Raw genomic sequence first — 21,131 nt, 5'->3', positions numbered from 1 at the left:
GAACTTTGAGGCTTAGAGATATAAAAAAGCAGAGAGCCAAAGGACAGTAAGAAAGAAAAGACAAGGTGGCATTTCTATCAATTGCTAAGGGTAAGAGCTAATCCATATTCTAGTAACTCCTGTCCACTCACTCACTCTCCTTAAGCTCAGCATTTTAAAATCTAAGCAACTTTAAACCTAGTATAATAATTACTTTAAATATCCCATCCTTCAGGATGCTAATATGCAGGTACAATGTCCCCTAACAACAAAATACTTTCAGTCCTATCTATCCCTGCTCCAAGAATCACAAAGCCAATGTTGCCAGTTTCTCTAAAATCCCTGAGTTTTGTGTATACATTCATTTCTGTGTAAAAAATTCTCTTTTCTGCTCACATCAGTGCCCTCAACTGTGTACATAAATGGATGTCACTTTTGGCGGCACTCAAATTGCATATGCATAACGTGTTTTTACTCAGAGACCACCCAGGGCTTGGTGGGCAGGTAGAGAACAGCTGCAATACAGTCTCAGGGGTGCAGGTCTCTTCAGGCTCCTGGGCTTGTGACATGCTCTTAAGACTAACCAATGACCATCTAGAGAACGAATCCCAGTTGCCTTTAGAGATACATCAATAATAATAATAATGAGAGCCATAAAAATAGTTTAGCTACTGTATTGTGCACTTACTATGTGCTGGACACAGTTCTGAGCACTTGACATATAGTATCTCATTTGATCTTCACAAAAATCATATGAGGTAGGAACTATGACTATCCTTGTTTAATGGATGAGGAAACAGAGGCTTCTAGAAGTTAGTGAGTGATAGTGGCAAGATGTGAACACAGATTTGTTTGACTCTAAAACATATCCTATAAGTCAAGGATCAGCAAACTAGAGCCCACAGACCAAATCTAGCCCCACTGTCTGTTTTTGCAAAAAAGTTTTATCAGAACCCAGCCATGCGCATTCATTTACATATTGTTTATGGCCGCTTTCATGCTAAGATAGCATTGTTGAGAAGTTGTGACAGACAACCCTGTAGGCTGAAAGCTAAAACTATTTACCATCTGGCCCTTTACAGAAAGTTTGCTAACTTCTGTTTTAATGAAACTTTATTCCATTTACATGTATTTCCTCCCCACATTTCAACAGAGAATCAAATTTCAAAACAAACATTAAAAAATATATAACCATGTACATACTCTATGCTTTGGATATGATTTACACTTAGTTAGCTTCAGAAAACATAGGTTAGGATTAGAATCAATACATAACTCATGAAAAATGATTCCTGACTTATAAACTAAGGAGTAGAAATTAAAAAAACAAAAACAAAAAACTGCCCATGGAATTCTTAGTGACTGAATGAACATTACTCTGTCAGTTAAACTAAGAAATGTTAAGACAATCTATATTGTACTACATTATTTTTTAAAAACTATATTTACTCCTTGAGCAATTATGCTAAAACTTGGAATTTGAAGGGAAAAAATCAGTAAGCTAAGAGACAACTAGTGCTCATAAACTAGGAATAACAAATCTATCTTTAGAAAAAATATATATACACTTACACAGACTTACCTGTCACAATTAGAAATAGTCACAAACGAACAAAACTGGAAATGACTGATGAAAACAAATGCTGGTAACAAGGACTATATGTTACAAGAAAGGCCTCTTTGATTTTACCTATCTCTAAGACTTAAAGGAAGGATTATTAAATTCATCCTTTCTATTAGTACATTTAAGGACACCAAAGTTACAGCCAATGTATAATGTTAAAAAATGCATTTGGGATGATTTTCAGAAAACTAACATTTGTCAAGGAGGAATTTCACATAAATGCATGCATGGAGCTGGCCCTGAAAGAGGAATGTTTCTTCTGTATATAACCCAGTCAACAGATCCAAGGGGAAATTTTACAGGACAAAGTTCTTGTCTCTAAATATTTTTATCCCTGTTATGGTCTTTGTTTTCTAACACACAAGGAGAAACAAAATCTCTTTTCTAGTATTTCTAGCTTCCCCTGTGCTAACCAGCTTCACAGTCCATAGCGATGAGTTGTGAGTTGGAAGATCAAAGTCTGGTCAAAGTCCCTGAATCCAGGAGAAAGAAGACTCATGTCATCTTCAACACAAGGTGTGACCTATGAACCTGCTTCCCTCTTAATGCTATTTTGGTGCCTGGGTCTCCCAATTCCAGTACGTAAGAGGAGCACCCATTTGTTTTAACCAATGGAACTAAAGAAAAACTTGTCTGATATTCACAATAAGCCCATGATTTGGGGTGGCTGAGTAAAAGATATCTAGTGATTCCTGAAGATACTAATAATTCATTCCTGGGCCACTTTGAAGTGTCACCACCACCAGAGTAGATAGAAAAGACTGTGTAAAGGGTTATGTCTGCCATTCTTAAATATTCTTTTTCTAATTAGAGAGAGAAGAAAAAAATCATGATAATATTTTAATCTACAGATTAGCAATCTTAGGAAGCAGTGTCCCATGGAGAACTGACAGCTATTCTGAGGATGTGGATCAAGTACAGAGCACCCTAAATCAAAGCATCAGGAGAACTGTATTTCTGTGACAGCTTAATGGGCAAGTGGCACACAATATATTTATTTACACCCTGGCTACTTTTAAGACCAACCCACCAGGTGATTTGCAGCTGTTCACTTATGGTTATACAGGTTTGGATTAAATATTTTTTCATTCTTAATGCTCCTTGCTTCCAAATATTTATGTAGACTTCAATTTTGAATTATTAACCTATTTTACAGGAAAAATAGGAAGGCAGTATGCTAAATATCTCCTTTTTAAAAAGTTAAGCTGCAGCCTCCTATGTCATTCTAAATACATGAAGAAAACATTAGTAGTTATCATTTTTATCACCTTTAAAAGGTGCTATAACTGTTGATAATTTCTAGTTATATATGTAAGTTTATTTGACTGGCACAGATTAACTTTATTACAAGAATCCTAAGAAAACACCCACATAAAAGTATCTTTGCCAATAAATGGTTAAAAAAAAGTCTGTATTTTAAAATTACTTTTACAAAGTGGAGGAGCAATGGAAGTGTTGGGACTCTTGCCTTAATTGTGAAGATATCGGAAGCACACCCAGTGTTATGTTATGCCCCACATTGTTCCAGACAGGAGAAGGTTCTACAGGACAAAAGAAAACCACAGGACACAAGCAATATCCAAGTCACACCACAAGGTGCACTACCACAGGAAACACGGTCAACAGGACGAGACATGGGGTCAGGTACAGGCATCGCCTCACACACCAGGCACCACACAGAAACACTCTGAAACTGGCAAGGATGCTTACTCTATTCCCCACCCTGTGCCTCCAAAAATCACCCCCAGGGCCAGAATGGTGCCCGCCACGGCCCCTATTAGCCTGCTTGTGGCCATATTCACTGTGTGGAGGGAAAACGGAGATTTTTTAACAAAGGAAATGACACACTAATTTCACTAACATACAAAATAATCTATTCAGGACATGCTTTGAAAGTTGGCTAAATATTGAATTTTTTTTGCTATAAGATTTGAAATTAAGATCTACATACACATTGAAGATATTTGAGGATAACTGTGAATTTACCTTCAAACTCCGCACATCCTAATTTTAAAAAACATAATTATCTTATACATATTTATAAACACACAAATAATTCAATCTGTTATAGTTCCTACCAGATGTGAGGTAAAATTAAAAAGTAATTTAAATTGCATAACAGCAAATCTGTATTTTAATTACAAAAGTAATAAGCCAGTGGTAATTGTTTACAAAATTCTCAAACTGTAAAATATGCCTAAGAAGCTACATCTTTTCAAAATTCAGAATATATCATTCAGTTTTGTGAAGATCCTTAGAAATTCAAGACAGAATAGCTTTAAAAGTAAATACATGTTTACCTGGGAAGTTATTGAAAAGTATATTTCAAATAAGTCTGCAATGTTTGGATTTCTGTCATAGTATTTGGACATTTTGTTTTTTGTTTAGTAGTAGTCTCAAGTGGATAAACTATGCTGTGATAGAAAGTTAGGGTCTCTGGGAAACCATATGAATTGCTTCAGACCACCAAGTGGTAGATGACTACCAGAGTGAGACTCTGAATAACTTTATGTCACTGCTTCTGTGTACAGCTTTCCTATCCTGGAAAATGGGCATGGAATGAGTGGGGGTCCCCAAGGTTCCCCCTTCAAAGGCAAAATGAAGTTTGGTGTTAAAGTTGGAAGACACATTGTTTGCAGTTGTATGTCTGTGCCTGTGTGCACACAAGTGTGTGGACATACACACACTTTATCTCGTATTTCTATAGAAATCAAATTCAGATCACCTTTTCCATGAAAACAGAGATTGGCTTCAACAAGGCTGCCCTTCACGTGTATTGTGTGCTCTGAGACAGTGAAACAAAACAAAGATCCACGACTCAAAGCCACCATTTTTTAAGGCTTACAATTGGGCTCACTGACATTTTCAGTTAAATATTCTCCCAGAGGGAGAGAGAGAATCTTGGATTTCTAACCCTGTTAAGCAACTGTATACTGCTTCATCTTATCACAAGATAATAATGTAAGGGAGAAATTCTAGTTTTATCATTGACTAAGCACAACCTGGATTCTTAAAAAAACAAACAAACAAAAAAGATGGGGACACAACAGAGAACAGAAAAGTCCCCTTAGAGTGTTGAAGGCTAAGGGAAGAAGACCAACACTGAAGGTGGCAGCAATGTTTCCCCACTATGACAATATGTTAGAACTCAAAATCACCTGAACTACTCTGATTTTCAAGTTATGGAGGCAAATACTGGGATTGAAAGGCATTCCAAATATGAAGCCTCATTTTTAAAAAGAGCTTAGAAAACCCTTGCTTTCAGAATACTAAAAATACATATTTTATAACTTTTTTTTTGAGATGGAGTCTTGCTCTGTCACCCAGGCTGGAGTGCAGTGGCACGATCTCAGCTCACTGCATCACTGCAATCTCTGCCTCCTGGGTTCAAGCAATTCTTCTGCCTCAGCCTCCCAAGCAGCTGGGACTACAGGTGTGCCCCACCACGCCTGGCTAATTTTTGTATTTTTAGAGACAGGGTTTCACCACATTGGCCAGGCTGGTCTCAAACTCCTGACCTCGTGGTCTGCCCGCCTCGGCCTCCCAAAATGCTGGGACTACAGGTGTGAGCCACTGTGCCTGGCCATAACTTTTTTTTTTTTTTTTGCTTAAGTTTTAGGCATTGGTTCTCAGAGCTGCAATACATGACAGTCCTATGACTTCTGCAATTTTTATATAAGCCACGTATGCTAAATAATAGAAAAAAACCCTCTCCCATAAACTGTGATACTAAATGAATGTTAATTTTTTAGAAATTGTAAGAACTATATGAAAGATAAATAAAAATAATTTAAAAAGGCTTTTGTCTTTGCTATGGATATAATTTCTCACTGCAGAAACAAGACAAAATCATGTAGGTTTTAGAAATACAACCAGAGGAACAAGACATTTCTACAGAGGCTTCAAAAGGATGTTCAAGATGAACAGATACAGTCTGTAATCTCCAATGAGAAAGAATAATTATCTCTACATTCTTAACTGATAAGTACTCTTAACGCTAAAGCAAGATAAAAGTGGGAAAAAAAGCTTTCTCAAAAGCATCCCTACCCTCCCTGTTCTCTCTCCCTTCCACTACTTTGAGTTACACAGTATCCTGCAAATACATGTAAAGTGCCATTTGATTCTTTGTCACTGTACTGAACATGGTTATCTCTTAAAGATGTGAAGATTTTCTTTTTGTCTATCCTGCTTTGCTTTTGTTCTCTTCCTTTAGAGAGCGCTGAACTTTGTTGTGGCAAGTAGGAACTTGTGCATCACCTCGACATAAATTAACTGAGTAGCTCACGGGTGGGTGGATTTTTACAGGGGACATATTTGAAAATGAAGGTTGCAGCTACTTTTCATAGCTACAAAGAATTTATCATCTCATGGAAAAAAATTCTACTTCTATACTAATTTATCTATTCTGTAATTTATTCATTAATTCACTCATTCATTACCTACTATCTTTTTTGTTGTTGTTGTTCAAGGAACTATACTGGACACACGATGATATATCTTATTTTCCTTCTCATCCTACCAAACCTGGAGATGGAACTCTTACAGCTTCTAGCTGACAACACAATCCTTGTATTATGAACTTAACTTTGCTCCCTAACTCTTTGATACACTTACTTTTCAGTATAACGTGTTTGTGGAATCTGTTTATTACCTAGCAGAATGTTTTCATTTTTGTTTACTTGCTTATTTCCATTACTTGTTGGTTTAATTTTAGTCTTGGTCCCTGCTATCTAGGTTTACTTGTGCTAAAAGATAGAATTTTTGGTAAGTATAAAATATCAAAAACTATAAATTTTATCCTTTTCTTAAGATTTTCTACTTTATATGTAGAATTCCTTTATAGACAAGTCATGCTACAGACATTTTGAAAATGTGCTGTTTTGAAATTGAGTGGGTTTTTTCCCCCTTATTTTTAGAGAGTTTCTCAAATAAGAAGGTGCATTATTTTCCCACGTGATTCCAAAGGGGGTTAAAATCCTGTATCTTTTAATACTTCACAGGCAGGAGGCATCAGAGTCATCATTTGTATTCCATGGACCAAAGTTCTTTCTTCAGGGATTTATTATTCCACTACAATTCAAGACTAGAAAAGTAAATACTAAATAAACTCTTTATGTACTAGTGTATAATATTGGTATGTAGCTCCATATTTCAATACATTATACGTACAATCAGATCTCCTTACTCTTTTCCAAAAAAGAAAAAAACAAGTTCATTTTTAGACACATGGACAAATGTCTAAAAGGTTGCAAAATAAATAATTTCATGTAAGGATATATTTCAGTTTATGCTGTCAATGAAAATAGTTTTTCTGAACTGAAACAAAATAAATTCACAGGTATTAAAAATTTTTTAAACTTAATATATCCTTGGGTTATTGATAAGGCCATTGTTATTTGAAAAAAAAATCCAAGTAGCACATAATTATACATAAGCATAATCATATATGATAAGGATAACTTCTCATATCTAATCATCTAAATTATAAAATCAAAGATTTGTGCACTGACAAAGATAGTCACCAAAAGGATATATTGCAAAAGGTAAATGTAAACACTAAATACTCCTCAAGGTTAATACTTTAGAAAGCAAGATTTCAAAACTATTGTTTTAAAAATACTAAATGCTAATAATACAATACTTCCTTTCTTATCTAATTCCATAAAAAGCACCATTGACAAGTAATGGATCAGCTAATAAGCCTGATTACTACCTAGTTACTGTTTCGCTTTCTACTAGCTATTATGCTATAAGAACTAGTAGAATAACTTAACATTCAGCTTTTTTGTTTGTTTGTTTGTTTTTGAGAAGGGTCTTACTCTCTTGCTCAGGCTGGAGTGCAGTGGTGTGATCTTGGCTCACTGCAACCTCTGCCTCATGGGATTAGGTGATCCTCCCTCTTCAGCCTCCCAAGTACCTAGGACTACAGGCACATGCTACCACACCGAGCTAATTTTTTTATTTTTTTGTATAGATGGGGTTTTTCCATGTTTCTCAGGCTGGTCTGGAATTCCTGGGCTCAAGCAATTCGCCCACCTCAGCCTCCTTAAAGTGTTGTGATCGGGATCACAGGCATGAGCCACTGTGCCTAGCCTCATTATTCAACTTCAAAACAGGAGTGTGAAATAACAGAAAAAAGCATTTGGCTCAAGATAAGGTGATTATGCTATATTCTTGGCTCTGCCACTCACTATTAACCCTGAAAACTTAGTTTTTTATTTGTAAAACAAGGGGTCTAGACTGAATTGTTTCTAAGGCCCTTTTTATCTCTGATTTGATGAGTGTGGTTGTGATAAAAAGGTCTGACCAAAGCTTCCCAGGAATAATATCTCTGCCCACACATACCACTGAAAACATCAGCTATGTCCCAGTTTCTCTTCCTTCTTACAATGGTGATGTAAACTATCACATGAGAAAATATCCACTGTATTCTACAGTAAGCACCTTGAGAAGGTGTCTATATACAGACAACAATTAGGGTACTTGATGTGGATCTCCCTGTAACAGGAGAGAATTCTAGGTCTTTTAAACAGAGTTAAAATACATTCTGTCCTTGTAGAACAAAGCAAAATAATTTTCTATAATGATTTCAGTGGAAATAAGTTGAGAGAAGGACTAGGCTTTAAAAATATAAAAAATTAAAAATAAAATTAAGACAGGGTTTTTGTATGTGAAATAAACAACAATGTAGAAAAAATAAAGTAACATGACAAAAATCCTTTTAAAAAAATCCTTGCTCACATGGGTTGTGCTTTGAGATCCTATTTCTTGTCTTTCAATAGTTTGGTTTGAGAAGTTGGCGTGAATAATCTAGCAGGCCTTAAATTATGGGTCCATAGCGGACAACTGGAGCAAGTACAGGGTGACTCCAGTGGCAATGCTTTCAGGTATGCTTTCAGTCCCCACACAGGAGAGGTTGAATTTCCTATTCTTCCAGGAACTTACAGTTAAAATAAATACCCAAAACACGTCAGTTCATTTCTGACATTCTCAAATCAATGAAGATGGAGTCATAATATTCACCTTCATTTTTACTAATTTGGTCTTGATCCAAAGGGCAGTCGGGTACAATTTATCTTTTATGTCCACGTTCATGATTTTTTAAAAGGCCATATTTTCATTATGCTTCTTGAATTTTTTTCTCTATATAATGGAAGCACATTGAAATTAAATAAAACTAAGTATTTTTAATACTCTTACTGCACCTATACAGAAAACCTTCATCTATGGATATGATTGGCCACTGTGGGTGGTGCCCATTATAAACGGCAAGCATTTGGGGAGGGCCCAAACACTGTGCTCAATCAGGCAGGCGCCAATCAAACCAGTTGGATCATGAGAAAAAAGACACAACATGCAGTTTTTTGTTTTTGTTTTTGTTTTCTGAGACAGTGTCTCACTCTGTTGCCCAGGCTGGAGGGCAGTGGCGTGATCTCGGCTCACCACAAGCTCCGCCTCCTGGGTTCACACCATTCTCCTGCCTCAGGCTCCCAAGTAGCTGGGACTACAGGCGCCCGCCACCTTGCCCGGCTAATTTTTTGTATTTTTAGTAGAGACAGGGTTTCACCGTGTTAGCTAGGATGCTCTCGATCTCCTGACCTCATGATCTGCCTGCCTCGGCCTCCCAAAGTGCTGGGATTACAGGTGTGAGCCACTGCGCCCAGTCACAATATGCAGTTTTTGAGAAAAATCTTAGTGTCCCACACACTGCTGAGCCTACAGTCAATAAAACACTGATTGTTTTAATAACTTGAGTCCATTACCTATTACTCTTCAGCAAGGCAACAAAACAAATGAATATGGACAAACTGAAAAGCGGCACTAGCATGTCGCATCTCATTTCCTTTACGTATTTTGAAAGAGTGTAATATTTATGAAGTGTCTGTATGCCAAGGATACGTTATCTTTTAAATAGTAGACAGTCAATAAATATTTGCTAACTGAATAAAAAGAAAAGCACATAATTTATCACTTGGAATCTTCTTTTAACCTGACAATCAAAAACAAAACAATATAATCTACAACAAAGTTTTTTAGTTTCTGTTTTACCAGTAGATTAATAGAGTTTTTAAAAGAGGTTAAAAAGATACAGATAGCTATTATAGATAAAAGCTATTATTTACTTGTACTAAAATTGCTTGATTTTTCTGGAAATCTAAACATTTGTAAAAATAACTAGGTCATTTATTTCATTTAATGACTTTTTTTTTTTTTTTTTTTTTTTTTTTTGAGACGGAGTCTCGCTCTGTCACCCAGGCTGGAGTGCAGTGGCGCGATCTCAGCTCACTGCAAGCTCCGCCTCCCGGGTTCACGCCATTCTCCTGCCTCAGCCTCCCGAGTAGCTGGGACTACAGGCGCCTGCCACCTCACCCGGCTAAGTTTTTGTATTTTTTTAGTAGAGACGGGGTTTCACTGTGTTACCCAGGATGGTCTCCATCTCCTGACCTCGTGATCCGCCCGTCTCGGCCTCCCAAAGTGCTGGGATTACAGGCTTGAGCCACCGCGCCCGGCTGACTTATTTTCAATTTAATCAAAATTATTAGAGATTCATAAGGTTTTTAATAATTTTAGAACCAATGAATACCTTTACAGTGACTACACTGTCTTCATTAAGAATGGAAAAAGAAAACATGCAACAGGAAAGAAGCATACCAGAATGCTTATCTCTTTTTCTTTTTTTGAGATGGAATCTCTCTCTGTTACCCAGGCTGGAGTACAATGGCACGATCTTGGCTCACTGTAACCTCCCCGTCCTGGGTTCAAGCAATTCTCCTACCTCAGCCTCCCGAGTAGCTGGGATTACAGGCATGCACCACCACACCCAGCTAATCTTTGTATTTTTACTAGAGATGGGGTTTCACCATGTTGGCCAGGCTGGTCTCAAACTCCTGACCCCAGGTGATCCACCTGCCTGGGCCTCCCAAAGTGCTGGGATAACAGGTGTAAGCCACCCTGCCTGGCCTCTTTTTGGGGGGGATGAGTAGGGGACTCAATGTCTCACTCTGTCACCCAGGCTGGAGTATAGTGGCACAATCTTGGCTCACTGCAACCTCTACCTTCTGGGTTCAAGCTCAATTCTCACGCCTCAGCTTCCCAAGTAGCTGGGATTACAGGCACGTGCCATCATTACCGGCTAATTTTTGTGTTTTCAGTAGAGACGGGGTTTCACCATGTTGGCCAGGCTGGTCTCAAACTCCTGACCTTAGGTGATCCACCTGCCCTCGGCCTCCCAAAGTCCTGGGATTACAGGCATGAACCACTGCACCAGGCCCAATAATGCTTATCTTGAGCACCTCTGAGTTTTAATATTTTCTGTATTTTCAAATTTTTCTTCACTAAGTTATGTATTCCTTGAAGGATCAAAAAAGTTGTTTTTTTTTTTTTTTTTTTTTTAAAGATAGTGTGGGATGCTACCACATTAAATGGAGAGAGCAAAGCAAAACAAAACAAAAGGCAGCTATGAGTACTCTTTCTCTAGAACGTGGCTTTCTTTACTGAATGCCTCCAAAGATTTTTAGGCATGGGTGGGTGAAGGAACAGGGAATAGATATTATAGAACTAGACAATTAATAATCCTGTACCCTACTTAAAGAAAAAAGGCAGAGTCTAAGTAAATTTAGCTCTTAGACTCTTTGAGGCATCTTTATACATCACTTGAGGAAACAGCATCTAGATCTTAAAAAAAAAATCACAGACACACTGTGGAGAGAAAATCTGGAAAGAATGAACCTTGGCTCCTCTTGTTACAGCTTAAATCTTCTCTAAATCTAACTTCAGAAGGTGGATCCAAGAATTTTTTGTTCTAGTTTTAAAGTAACAAAAGACTAAGTGTAAAAGTGGAATACGTTCCCTTTTAGAAATAGAAGGAAGAGAACAGAAATAGACTGTGAGGGTGTGATTATGATTCTTACAGAATTTTAATATCATGGGCATATTAAGCAAATGCATAAAATGTGTTTTAACACACCCACTATTACTGAACAATTCACATGCGTCTGAATCAGCCTAAATCTCTTCAGGAATTGAGGACTACAGAGTTTTATCTGCATCTGAAATCATCTTTTCCCACATAAACGATACTGACGTTCAGAGAGTTTCAATAAATTTTCATCCAAAACTAAGCGGATCAAAATGGTACTAATCCTATATGCATTTTCCAACCTGTCAGAGAAAAGCATGGCAGTTACGTACAAAAAAAACTGTTAGCAGTACCATGATAAAGAAGCTGATGTACAATGTCATCCCTGTATATAAAAACTGGTTCTAGTATTTCCTTGGCTTCTCAGGTACAATGTAACAGATGCTGTAGTAAGCCTGTTTGTGACTGATGGTTTTTCTAGATCTTTGAAAATTGTATGAGGGGTTGGGAATCGGGAGAATAATGAAAAATGATTACCATACTCCTGATAACACAGACTACATTATAAGATTATGTAAGAGGCCGGGCACGGTAGCTCACACCTGTAATCCCAGCCGAGGTGGGTGGATCACGAGGTCATGAGTTCAAGATCAGCCTGGCCAAGATGGTAAAACCCTGTCTCCACTAAAAATACAAAAATTAGCCAGGTGCAGTGGCAGGTGCCTGTAATCCCAGCTACTCAGGAGGCTGAGGCAGGAGAATGGCTTGAACCCGGGCGGCAAGAGGTTGCAGTGAGCCAAGATCACACCACTGTATTCCAGCCTGGGCAACAGAGCGAGACTTTGTCTCCAAAAAAAAAAAAAAAAAAAAAAAGATGATGTAAGAGGGGCGGGCGCAGTGGTTCACACCTATAATCCCAGCACTTTGACAGGCCAAGGCGGAAGGATCACTTGAGGCCAGGAGTTCAAGACCAGCCTGGGCAACATAGCAACACCCTGTCTCTACAAAAAATAAAAAAATTAGCCGGGCATGGTGGCAGGATTCTTGGGCCTTACAGTTTGAGGCTTCAGTGAGCCATGATTGTGCCACTGCACTCTTACCTGGGTGACAGAGCAAGATCCTGTCAAAAAAAAAAAAAAAAAAAAAAAAAGATGATATAATGGATGGGCAGAGAACAAGAGTCTGAGATCAGGCACTTGGGACTTGGGTCCTGGTCCCAGCCTTGTCTCTCACTACCTCAGTGACTACAGTAAGTGACCTGACCTCAGGGTCTGGGCCTTCTCATCTGCAAAAATAGAGAGTGGTCCTAAGTGGCCCCTGAGTCTCTTTCTAATCCCCAAATTCTAATTTATCTCCTCTTAATGACTGATTAAAACAAAGGTCCAGATCTTTCACATTTTCTTTGAAGAATGAAAGTTCTGTGAAGAATTCCAACTCCTTCCTAGTCAAGAGAGTGTTCAAAAAGAGCTTGGAAGGTGACAACTTCCTTCTGGGGAGATTCCGACACTGAAAAGTAACCAGAGTCTCATGTCAGCCAAAAAGATTTGATCTATTAGAAAAATGGCATAGCTTAGACAAACTACAAAATAATTTGTGACTATGGAAAGAGAATAAGGTTGAAAGAGAAAAAGAATACTGTATTAAAGAAAATGTGTATATTTACTTCTTTCCAGTCTCAGTTCTGGACTAAGAAGTAATTCAAACACATTTTAAAAATATGATATAACAGAATCCTTAATTCTGCAGTAACATAAATTATATACTTCAAAGGCAAAAAGAGATATCCTTATGTGTCTCCTCTTAAGTCGATGAGAATGTTATATTGATGCATTGGAACAGTGTCGATGAATTCAGTATTCCATGAATTGAAACCGAAATCACACAAACCCTTAGGTCCTTCATCCTTGGGGGGGTGAAGGTTCCTGACTGGATCCCGGATACTGCAATCTGTCCCTGCCCAGGTGAAATCACAAATGCAGGTGGCTTCATTACTACACACCTGTGAAGAAAAAGGAACAGATACAGCATTTTCACTGTATTTTGTAGAATAATGGTGATAGATGTAAAAGAGACATGGGGGCAGGGAGGAAGCTTTAAAAGCTATTTGGAATTTCTTTTTAAAGTTTCCCATGGTTGTGATCACTAGACATGAAGTAATAATGCATAGATCATATTGTGTAACATTTTTTCCATTAATTAAAGAAAAAGATTAAAAGGAAGAAATTCTTCAATTATTTATTATTCTCAAATTAAATTGAATTATTCATGTTATTCTTAAACTGAATCATGATATTACTTAAGTATACAAATGTCTGATAAGATACTTTTTCCTACTTTGTTCAGAAGTAGCTGTTTCTAGGAACACACTTTAAAAACATATATACTTCATTCAATAAATTAATAGATAGTGGGCTCAAAAGCATTGCTGGAGATAAAAGGCCAGGAGACATAAATCACCAATGCCTTGTATGACCTCACTATCACCATGTCCAACACCAAACTCACTTGGCGGCACCTTCCCTGCCCAACAAGCATTCCCCCCAACCCCATCCCAACACCCCTAGACCCTGGTAACCCTCTTTTCTCAGTCAGCCAAGCTGAGGACCCCAGAGTGATCTTTGTCTCCTCCCTCTTTCTCCAGGGACCCGCCAGCATGCTGGAATGGAACTGTAATCTAGATGAAATAAATAACAATCAGCAAACTAGACACAGGAATGTTTAAACCCTTATCTCCCTGAGAAATACATTCAGGGACAGATTACTAGAGATGATAAAATCAAACAAGGAAGCTTTTTAATCTGAAATATTCTAATGCCATGATTGCGATTAACAAGGCTGAATGTGGCCTTTTCGTCGTCGTTGTTGTTATTATTGTTGAGATGGAGTCTTGCTCTGTCGCCCAGGCTGGAGTGCAGTGGCTTGATCTCGGCTCACTGCAACCTTCGCCTCCCGGGTTCAAGCGATTCTTCTGCCTCAGCCTCCCCAGTAGCTGGGACTACAGGTGCCCACCACCACACCCAGCTATTTTTTGTATTTTTAGTAGAGATGGTGTTTCACCATGTTGGCTAGGAGAATGGCTGAAAGTCCAGCCACTGTGACCATGCCAGACCATGAAGGTTCCAGCTGTCACATTGATACCTACTTACCCCATGGCCCGAACAGACTTTACCCTTGGAATCAAGTGGACAGCTGCTCATATTTAGGGCTTGAATTTGTAGGCACTTCCGATCTAAACACATCATAGACGGGCCACATGGTGTTCCATCTTCTACATAGCCCACATCCGTATCATCATCTAAAACTACATGAGCACCACTAAAACAAGAAAGATATCCATTTAACCAGTCGCACCACACTTAGAAATATAACATCAACACGAATGAGACTTGCTCTTCATGAAACTGAAGAGGCTGTCAGTGGATGTGGATTTCTCCTAGCATTTTCTTACTCCTCTTCTTCTTCCCCTTTCCCTACCTTTCCTTAATAAAAGAGCATGAAAAAGAAACTCATAATCATTATTAGAAAACACATCAACAAGAAAAATGTCATTTGCACAAAGTATATTCTAAATCTTCACTTGTTTTCAAGACCCAACATTAAGACTAAAGGAGAAGTATCTGTATGAGAACAAAAGAAGCAAATATATTAGTAGCTCTCCAAGGCTTTCAGATGTAGCATAGTAAAAAAAAAAGCAGATGATGAACAAAAACAGCAAATAAAAAATATTTTGAAAAATATTATTCTTACTTCAGAAGATCTGACTATCCATAATTGAAAAAAATAAACAAACCAGTTATTTCCTATTGATATTTACAGACATGCCTAGCGTAATGATGGGGATAACATTCTAAGAAATGTGTCATTAGTCAATTTCGTCTTTGTGCAAATGTCATAAAATGAGCTTACACAAACCTGGATGGTATAGCCTACTATACACTGACACTGCTAGATGGTCTAGTCTATTGCTGCTGGGCTAAACTCCTGTATAGTATGTTACTGTACTGCATACTGTGGACAGTTATAAAACAATGGTAAGTACTTGCCTATCTAAACATATGTAAATAGAGAAAAGGGGCAGTATGACTTTTCTATGTTTAGATATGTTTAGATAGGCAAGTACTTATCATTGTGTAAAAAATTTCAGTCAATGGCAGACCACATATATGACAGTGGTTTCATAAGATTATTTCATGTGTTTTAGTGCTTACTTCTAAAATTTCAAAGTTGGGAATAATTTGAATTTGAATGATAATGCTATAGTCACTAACAGAATATCTTGCTGAATATTTAACAAATATGCTAGTTTAGTATATACAACAATATAATTTAACAAGGCTATTTTATCTAAAGGCATGAAAACACACATTCAAATAAAGCTTGTATACATCAAAGTAACTAGCTTTAGAGACTACAAATTTATTCCAGGAGGGCTCTCACTGTCCAAGACCCTGTTAGAATTGTCTTCAGAGCCATTTAAAAGCCAGGAAAGAAGTAACCATTTGACCGAGACAGCATTATCCAATTTAGTACCCAATAAATTTCCTAAAATTACTTTTGGATCATCCCATATCTTATATTATCTCACTTAAGGTGAAGATATGGTACTCTAAGGATACTAAAAGTTTGCAGACGCTGAAGGCAATTCTGTAGGCAGAAGGCCAAAAGTGTTTTAGCAACAACATTGAGTAAGAAACTAGTATCTTAGAATTATGACTACTTTGAAGGAAACAATACCTATTTGGAATATAATATGACTCCCTGGATAAACAAAAATAAGCCTCGTATCTACATGCCTTGTACTCACAGACAACTGGATATCAAATGTTTGCTTATAGGTTACCTACTATTTTAATAAATATTTTCTATATGTGATTAGGTATTTGTTAAGCCATCTTCCAAACCAGACATAAACTACATAAACTGTAGCTTAAATTCTTTTTCTTTTCAGTCATAAAAAAAAAAAAAAACACATACAGTGTTCAAATAGTGACATACTCTAATGCTTAAAACTTTAATAATGGGTTAGAATGAACACCATAATTCCGCTCTTAAAATTATGATGACAAAGAAGGGTATATTACTACTAACTAGTATAACTTTGAGCAAATGTAAGCTGCAAGTCAATATACAACTTTGTTTTTTTTAAGTGACTGTCAACATGAAAGGTGATAATAAAATCTAAGTTAACTTTCCTCTTGTAAAAACTAGAATCTTTGATTTCTGATTTTTTTGAAATTTGATTTTCTGAAATGTGTAATTCTCATGGCTTATGAGGTCTTCCAACATTTAATATGTTACCTGCAGTCAATCACCCGGCCTTGATGGTAGAAGGAAGTTGGAATGATCTCACCCTGAAGTTGACCAATACGTGGAGCTCGAGTAAGATTGGTACAGAGTAAGAATCCACAGAACACATCACTGAACATGTGTAAAGAAAACAAACAGACCAGACAAGAGGAATCAAGCTTAAAAAATCCAAACGATTCGGTCCACATTTATTCAAATTTTTAAAATATTCTCTTTCTTTCTAAACAAAAACATTTGATCATATATCATTGGTAGGTGATAACCCCCTCCTTCTTTGCTAAGAGGATCACAGTTTTGTTTGGAACAGCAAAGTGCCCAGCCCTGAAAGATGGATCATGACTGCTGTCTCATCTATTCTTGGTACTCCCATTCTCGACACCCACTTTCCTATCCATTCCCCCTTCTCCTCTTCTTAGAGTTAAAAGTGGCCCCTGGGCTGTGAAGACGTGAGTAAAAGCTGGCTAGGGAGTGACTGGGAGGATTTTGTTTTTGGGATAAAAGGTTAGAGACTGACAAGGAGAAGACCTCTTGCTCCTATCCCTACTTCCTAGCTTTGAATGTATAGCTTTTGCATCCTCTTCACAATCATGAGTTCACAAAGCATAAGGACAAAAAGCCAACACGCTAAGGGTTGCAGGATGGAGGGGCAGAAATTATCTGGGTCTTTGGTGACCTTGTTAAATTCATGCACCATAAGGACCTCTACCTCTAGTCTGTTAAGTAAACAATGACTCCTAAAAAATGGGCAAAGAATTAAAGTGGCACGTCACAAAAAAAGGAAATCCATGTCCAACAAATGTACAAAAATGTGCTAAATTCCACTTGTAATCTGGGGAAATGCAAATTAAAACCATGCTAATGTATCAGGTCACACCCACCAGAACAGATAAAAGCAAAAAGTCTGATAATACCAAGTGTTGGTGAAATATGGCATAACAAAATTCTTATATACATAATACTGATGGTAGAATTTACTAGTTCAGCCATTTTAGAAAACAGTCTGACATCATTTGGTAACACTGATAACATCCCCTATGACTTAGCAAATTTTCTACTTATGTACAGGCCTTACAGAAAGAGGTACAAATGTGCACTAGGTTACATATACAAGAATATTCATAGCAGCATGATGCCTAATAGCCAAAAAATGAAAACAATCTAAATGTTCATCAACACAGAATGGAGAACTAAAGTATAGTATATCCATTTATTTGTACATTTATAAAAGTGAAATAAATAAATAATAAAAATGAACAACAGACAGCTATACACACCACAGAAAACTCTTAAAATGCTGGACTTGAGAAACTGAGAAACAAAATACAAAATAACACATGAAGCATTAGGGATGAAAACTTAGGCAGTAAAACTCTAAAGAAAAGTCAGGATGAAGGTATCTGCACTATTTCTGGGATGATGCTGCAATGTTCTATTTCTTGACCCACGTAGGAGTGACATGGGAGTTCACTTCATAATTATTTGGTAAAATGTATATTTATGTGTTGTTTATTTTTATGTTTATACATTTAACAATTTTTTAAAAACAAAGATGAGGTCTCACTATGTTGTCCAGACTGGTCTTGAACTCCTGGACTCAAGCGATCTACTCGCCTCGGCTACCCTAAGTGCTGGGATTACAAGCAGGAGCCATCGTGTCTGGCCATATATTTCACAATTTTTTCAAGTTTCGAACACATTAATTTCCCTTACCTTATTGGGGATTGGGTATTCTATTACCAGATACTAAAAAGCTATCTTTTACAATAATCTAATCCAATGCCTCTCAAACTTTTTGAGGTCATGAAACAGAGAGAGATAATCAGATTCTCTAGGACATGGAGTGAATGAATAAAGCTAATCAAATTCAAGGTGTCCAATCCCATGGATTTTGACTACTTCAGGCTCCCCTTGCTCCTATTCCCTGACACCTCAAGGACTGAGGATCAACATCTTGGAACATCTGTGCTTCACTCATGAGACATCAGATAAGAAGCTCTGTTCTCTATTATTTTGGTTTAATTTTTAAAAAATTATAGTCAAAGATTTGTTGCCTACTATGGCCTCATTCATCATCAAAGACTACATGGAATTGCAAAGTTTCGTAAAATATAACAGAGATCATTAACTGAGAATAAAGCTTCCCTTAAATTCTTGCTCTGCTTCAAAATTAGGAGAATTTTCATTGCTTTAGAAGGGATGATTTCATTGTTCCACAGTAATTGAATTAACCTTAATAACCTAATTAATGAGAATTCTAACTTTCCTCAACTAATCAAAGAAATAGCAGGCTGGGCATGGTGGCTCAAGCCTGTAATCCCAGCACTGAGAGGCTGAGGAGGGTGGATCACTTGAGGTCAGGAGTTTGAGACCAGCCTGGCCAACATGGTGAAACCCCATCTCTACTAAAAATACAAAAAGTAGCCGGGCGTGGTGGCAGGTGCCTGTAATCCCAGCTACTAAGGAGGCTGAGGCATGAGAATCATTTGAACCCAGGAGGAGGAGGTTGCAGTGAGCTGAGATCATGCCATTGCACTCCAGCCTGGGCGATAGAGCAAGACTCAGTCTCAATTTAAAAAAAAAAAAAAAAAAAGACAGACAGAAAGAAATATCAATGTGCTCTGAAAGTATCTCATTTCCTGAGTAAAGATGCCTTTAATATGTACTAACTAGATGCTTTTTGGAAAGGAAAAAAAATCTCTGGTGTAAATATTAGATATCTGAATAAATCAAATGTTACTACACTTGTGAAATGATAAAAAAAATAGTAAGATTTCACTTTCGTCGCAAAAATATATATGGTCTACATAGTTTGCTTTTAAACTACATGTATACTACTACGTTCATAGGCCATATATTCTAGTAAAAGTAGAAAATTAAAAGCTAGTATTAATTTGTAATGCTCTGGCAAAGTATCTCATCAGAACAAAAATGAAGTAAAATATGGCACCTGAGAAATTTTCTGAATTCTGTGGAAATGGCATGACTCTGTAGCATAGTAACAGTTTAATCTGTAGCCATTTGCCTCTAGATATAATAATATCTATTACAAACAAATACTTTAAATTTTGGAATAGGTGAACACTTAGAAAAAAATCATTAGCATTTATTTTGTGCTCATTTTGCACTTGCATAATAAGGGGTTCCAAGTCCAGTGATGATGCCCTCAGAGCTGACCACTCACTGTTTGCTGCACTGAATCCACCGGTCTCCATCCTTCCCACAGTTTCCCTTCTCAGTGCCTTCTGTATTCAGTTTTTCATAGCAGAACTTGTCAGACCCTGCAGCCTCTTTTGGAGATAGGCAAGAGAAGAAAATTAATTCTCATCTTCTTTGTTATCCATAACCAGTAATGTGCCAGTAAGTGTTTAACACCTGATTCTCCAGAACAAGGAAAAAGAACATCCTGATTTGTAGCATTTGCAAGTTTCCATGGCATAAATTCTCCATGGCTGATTTCACACTCAATGTGATGTCCATGGGCTTGCAAAATTCCTAAAAATTTAACAATTGGCTCTTGCAAGCTAATACGAAAAAGTTCCAACACAACACTGGTTTTAGCCTGAGACACAAATTTCTCTCCAATGCTTGTTGGTGAGTTTGAGGATGGAAGGTGCGAATGACTATCAGCAGGAATTGGTGAAGTGACACACAGGCAACTAACATTCTTAATCTTGTTTTATATCAATATTAGGAAATTAATTACAAAGTTGTAGCCCATTGAGGTTTTATGTCGGCACCTGAGTTTTGATAATTAAACCTTTCAAAATACAAATGTCTCCATTATCTTTTCTCTGTCAAAACTAAAGCACTGAATGTAAATCAGTCAAAGAAATGGTATTTGCCAAACTCTAAAATCACTCGTGCCGGAGCCCTGTTCTCCTTTTGTGTGCTTTCTTTTCCTTTGGGGTGAACCCGGCCTTGGCTAGAAAGGCAGACTCATTTCTCATTCTTCCCCCCATCTGGCCCTCATGAACTGATATTATTATAGAGGCAATGTAAATGTCAGGAAGAGGATATGCACATGAACTTTTAGGGAATGTACTAAGAATCATAGCCATGTACCTGTCTGCATCTCAGGAAGTACATGCATCTCTTCACTTTGAAGTGAGACAGTAAATGACAAAATTAAAAAAAAAGTCTGGTATTTTCCCGGAGTAAAACCCAGAAAGCTAACTTGTGTGTGTTAATGGAAAAAAGGGGGTCAAATGTTAAAACCAAGGTACAAAATAAATCACACAAGTGGCTGGATAATCACACTGTACTCAACCCAATCTTTGCAAATGAATGCAACACCCCCTTCTCTGAGAGCCACAGCCACTAAATGGCACTGCTCAGTTCTGACAAGTGCCCAACTTAAGCAGT

At 37.4% G+C, this 21,131-nt stretch overlaps 1 protein-coding gene across 4 annotated transcripts in view; it reads right to left on the bottom strand.

Annotated features, from left to right (window-relative positions):
* ADAM23 (ADAM metallopeptidase domain 23) overlaps positions 1–21,131 on the bottom strand; it is a 172,623-nt gene that overhangs the window by 11,956 nt on the left and 139,536 nt on the right. For 2 of the 4 annotated variants that reach the window (XM_005574060.5, XM_005574059.5), the window contains exons 21-24: positions 19,951–20,056; positions 16,761–16,880; positions 14,609–14,777; positions 13,350–13,461 (exon numbers count right to left, since the gene is read on the bottom strand). In XM_005574060.5, the coding sequence (XP_005574117.1) occupies positions 13,350–13,461; positions 14,609–14,777; positions 16,761–16,880; positions 19,951–20,056 (507 nt within the window). Of the gene's footprint in view, positions 1–3,313; positions 3,405–12,785; positions 12,969–13,349; positions 13,462–14,608; positions 14,778–16,760; positions 16,881–19,950; positions 20,057–21,131 lie in introns of those variants that run through there. The other 2 variants (XM_005574061.5, XM_005574062.5) reach the window with 2 other exon arrangements.

Source organism: Macaca fascicularis, chromosome 12 (genome assembly GCF_037993035.2).
Source record: "Macaca fascicularis isolate 582-1 chromosome 12, T2T-MFA8v1.1".
NCBI lineage: Eukaryota > Metazoa > Chordata > Mammalia > Primates > Cercopithecidae > Macaca > Macaca fascicularis.
The sequence above is the reverse complement of the archived record's forward strand: the minus strand, read 5'-3'. Positions and strand labels throughout refer to the sequence as shown.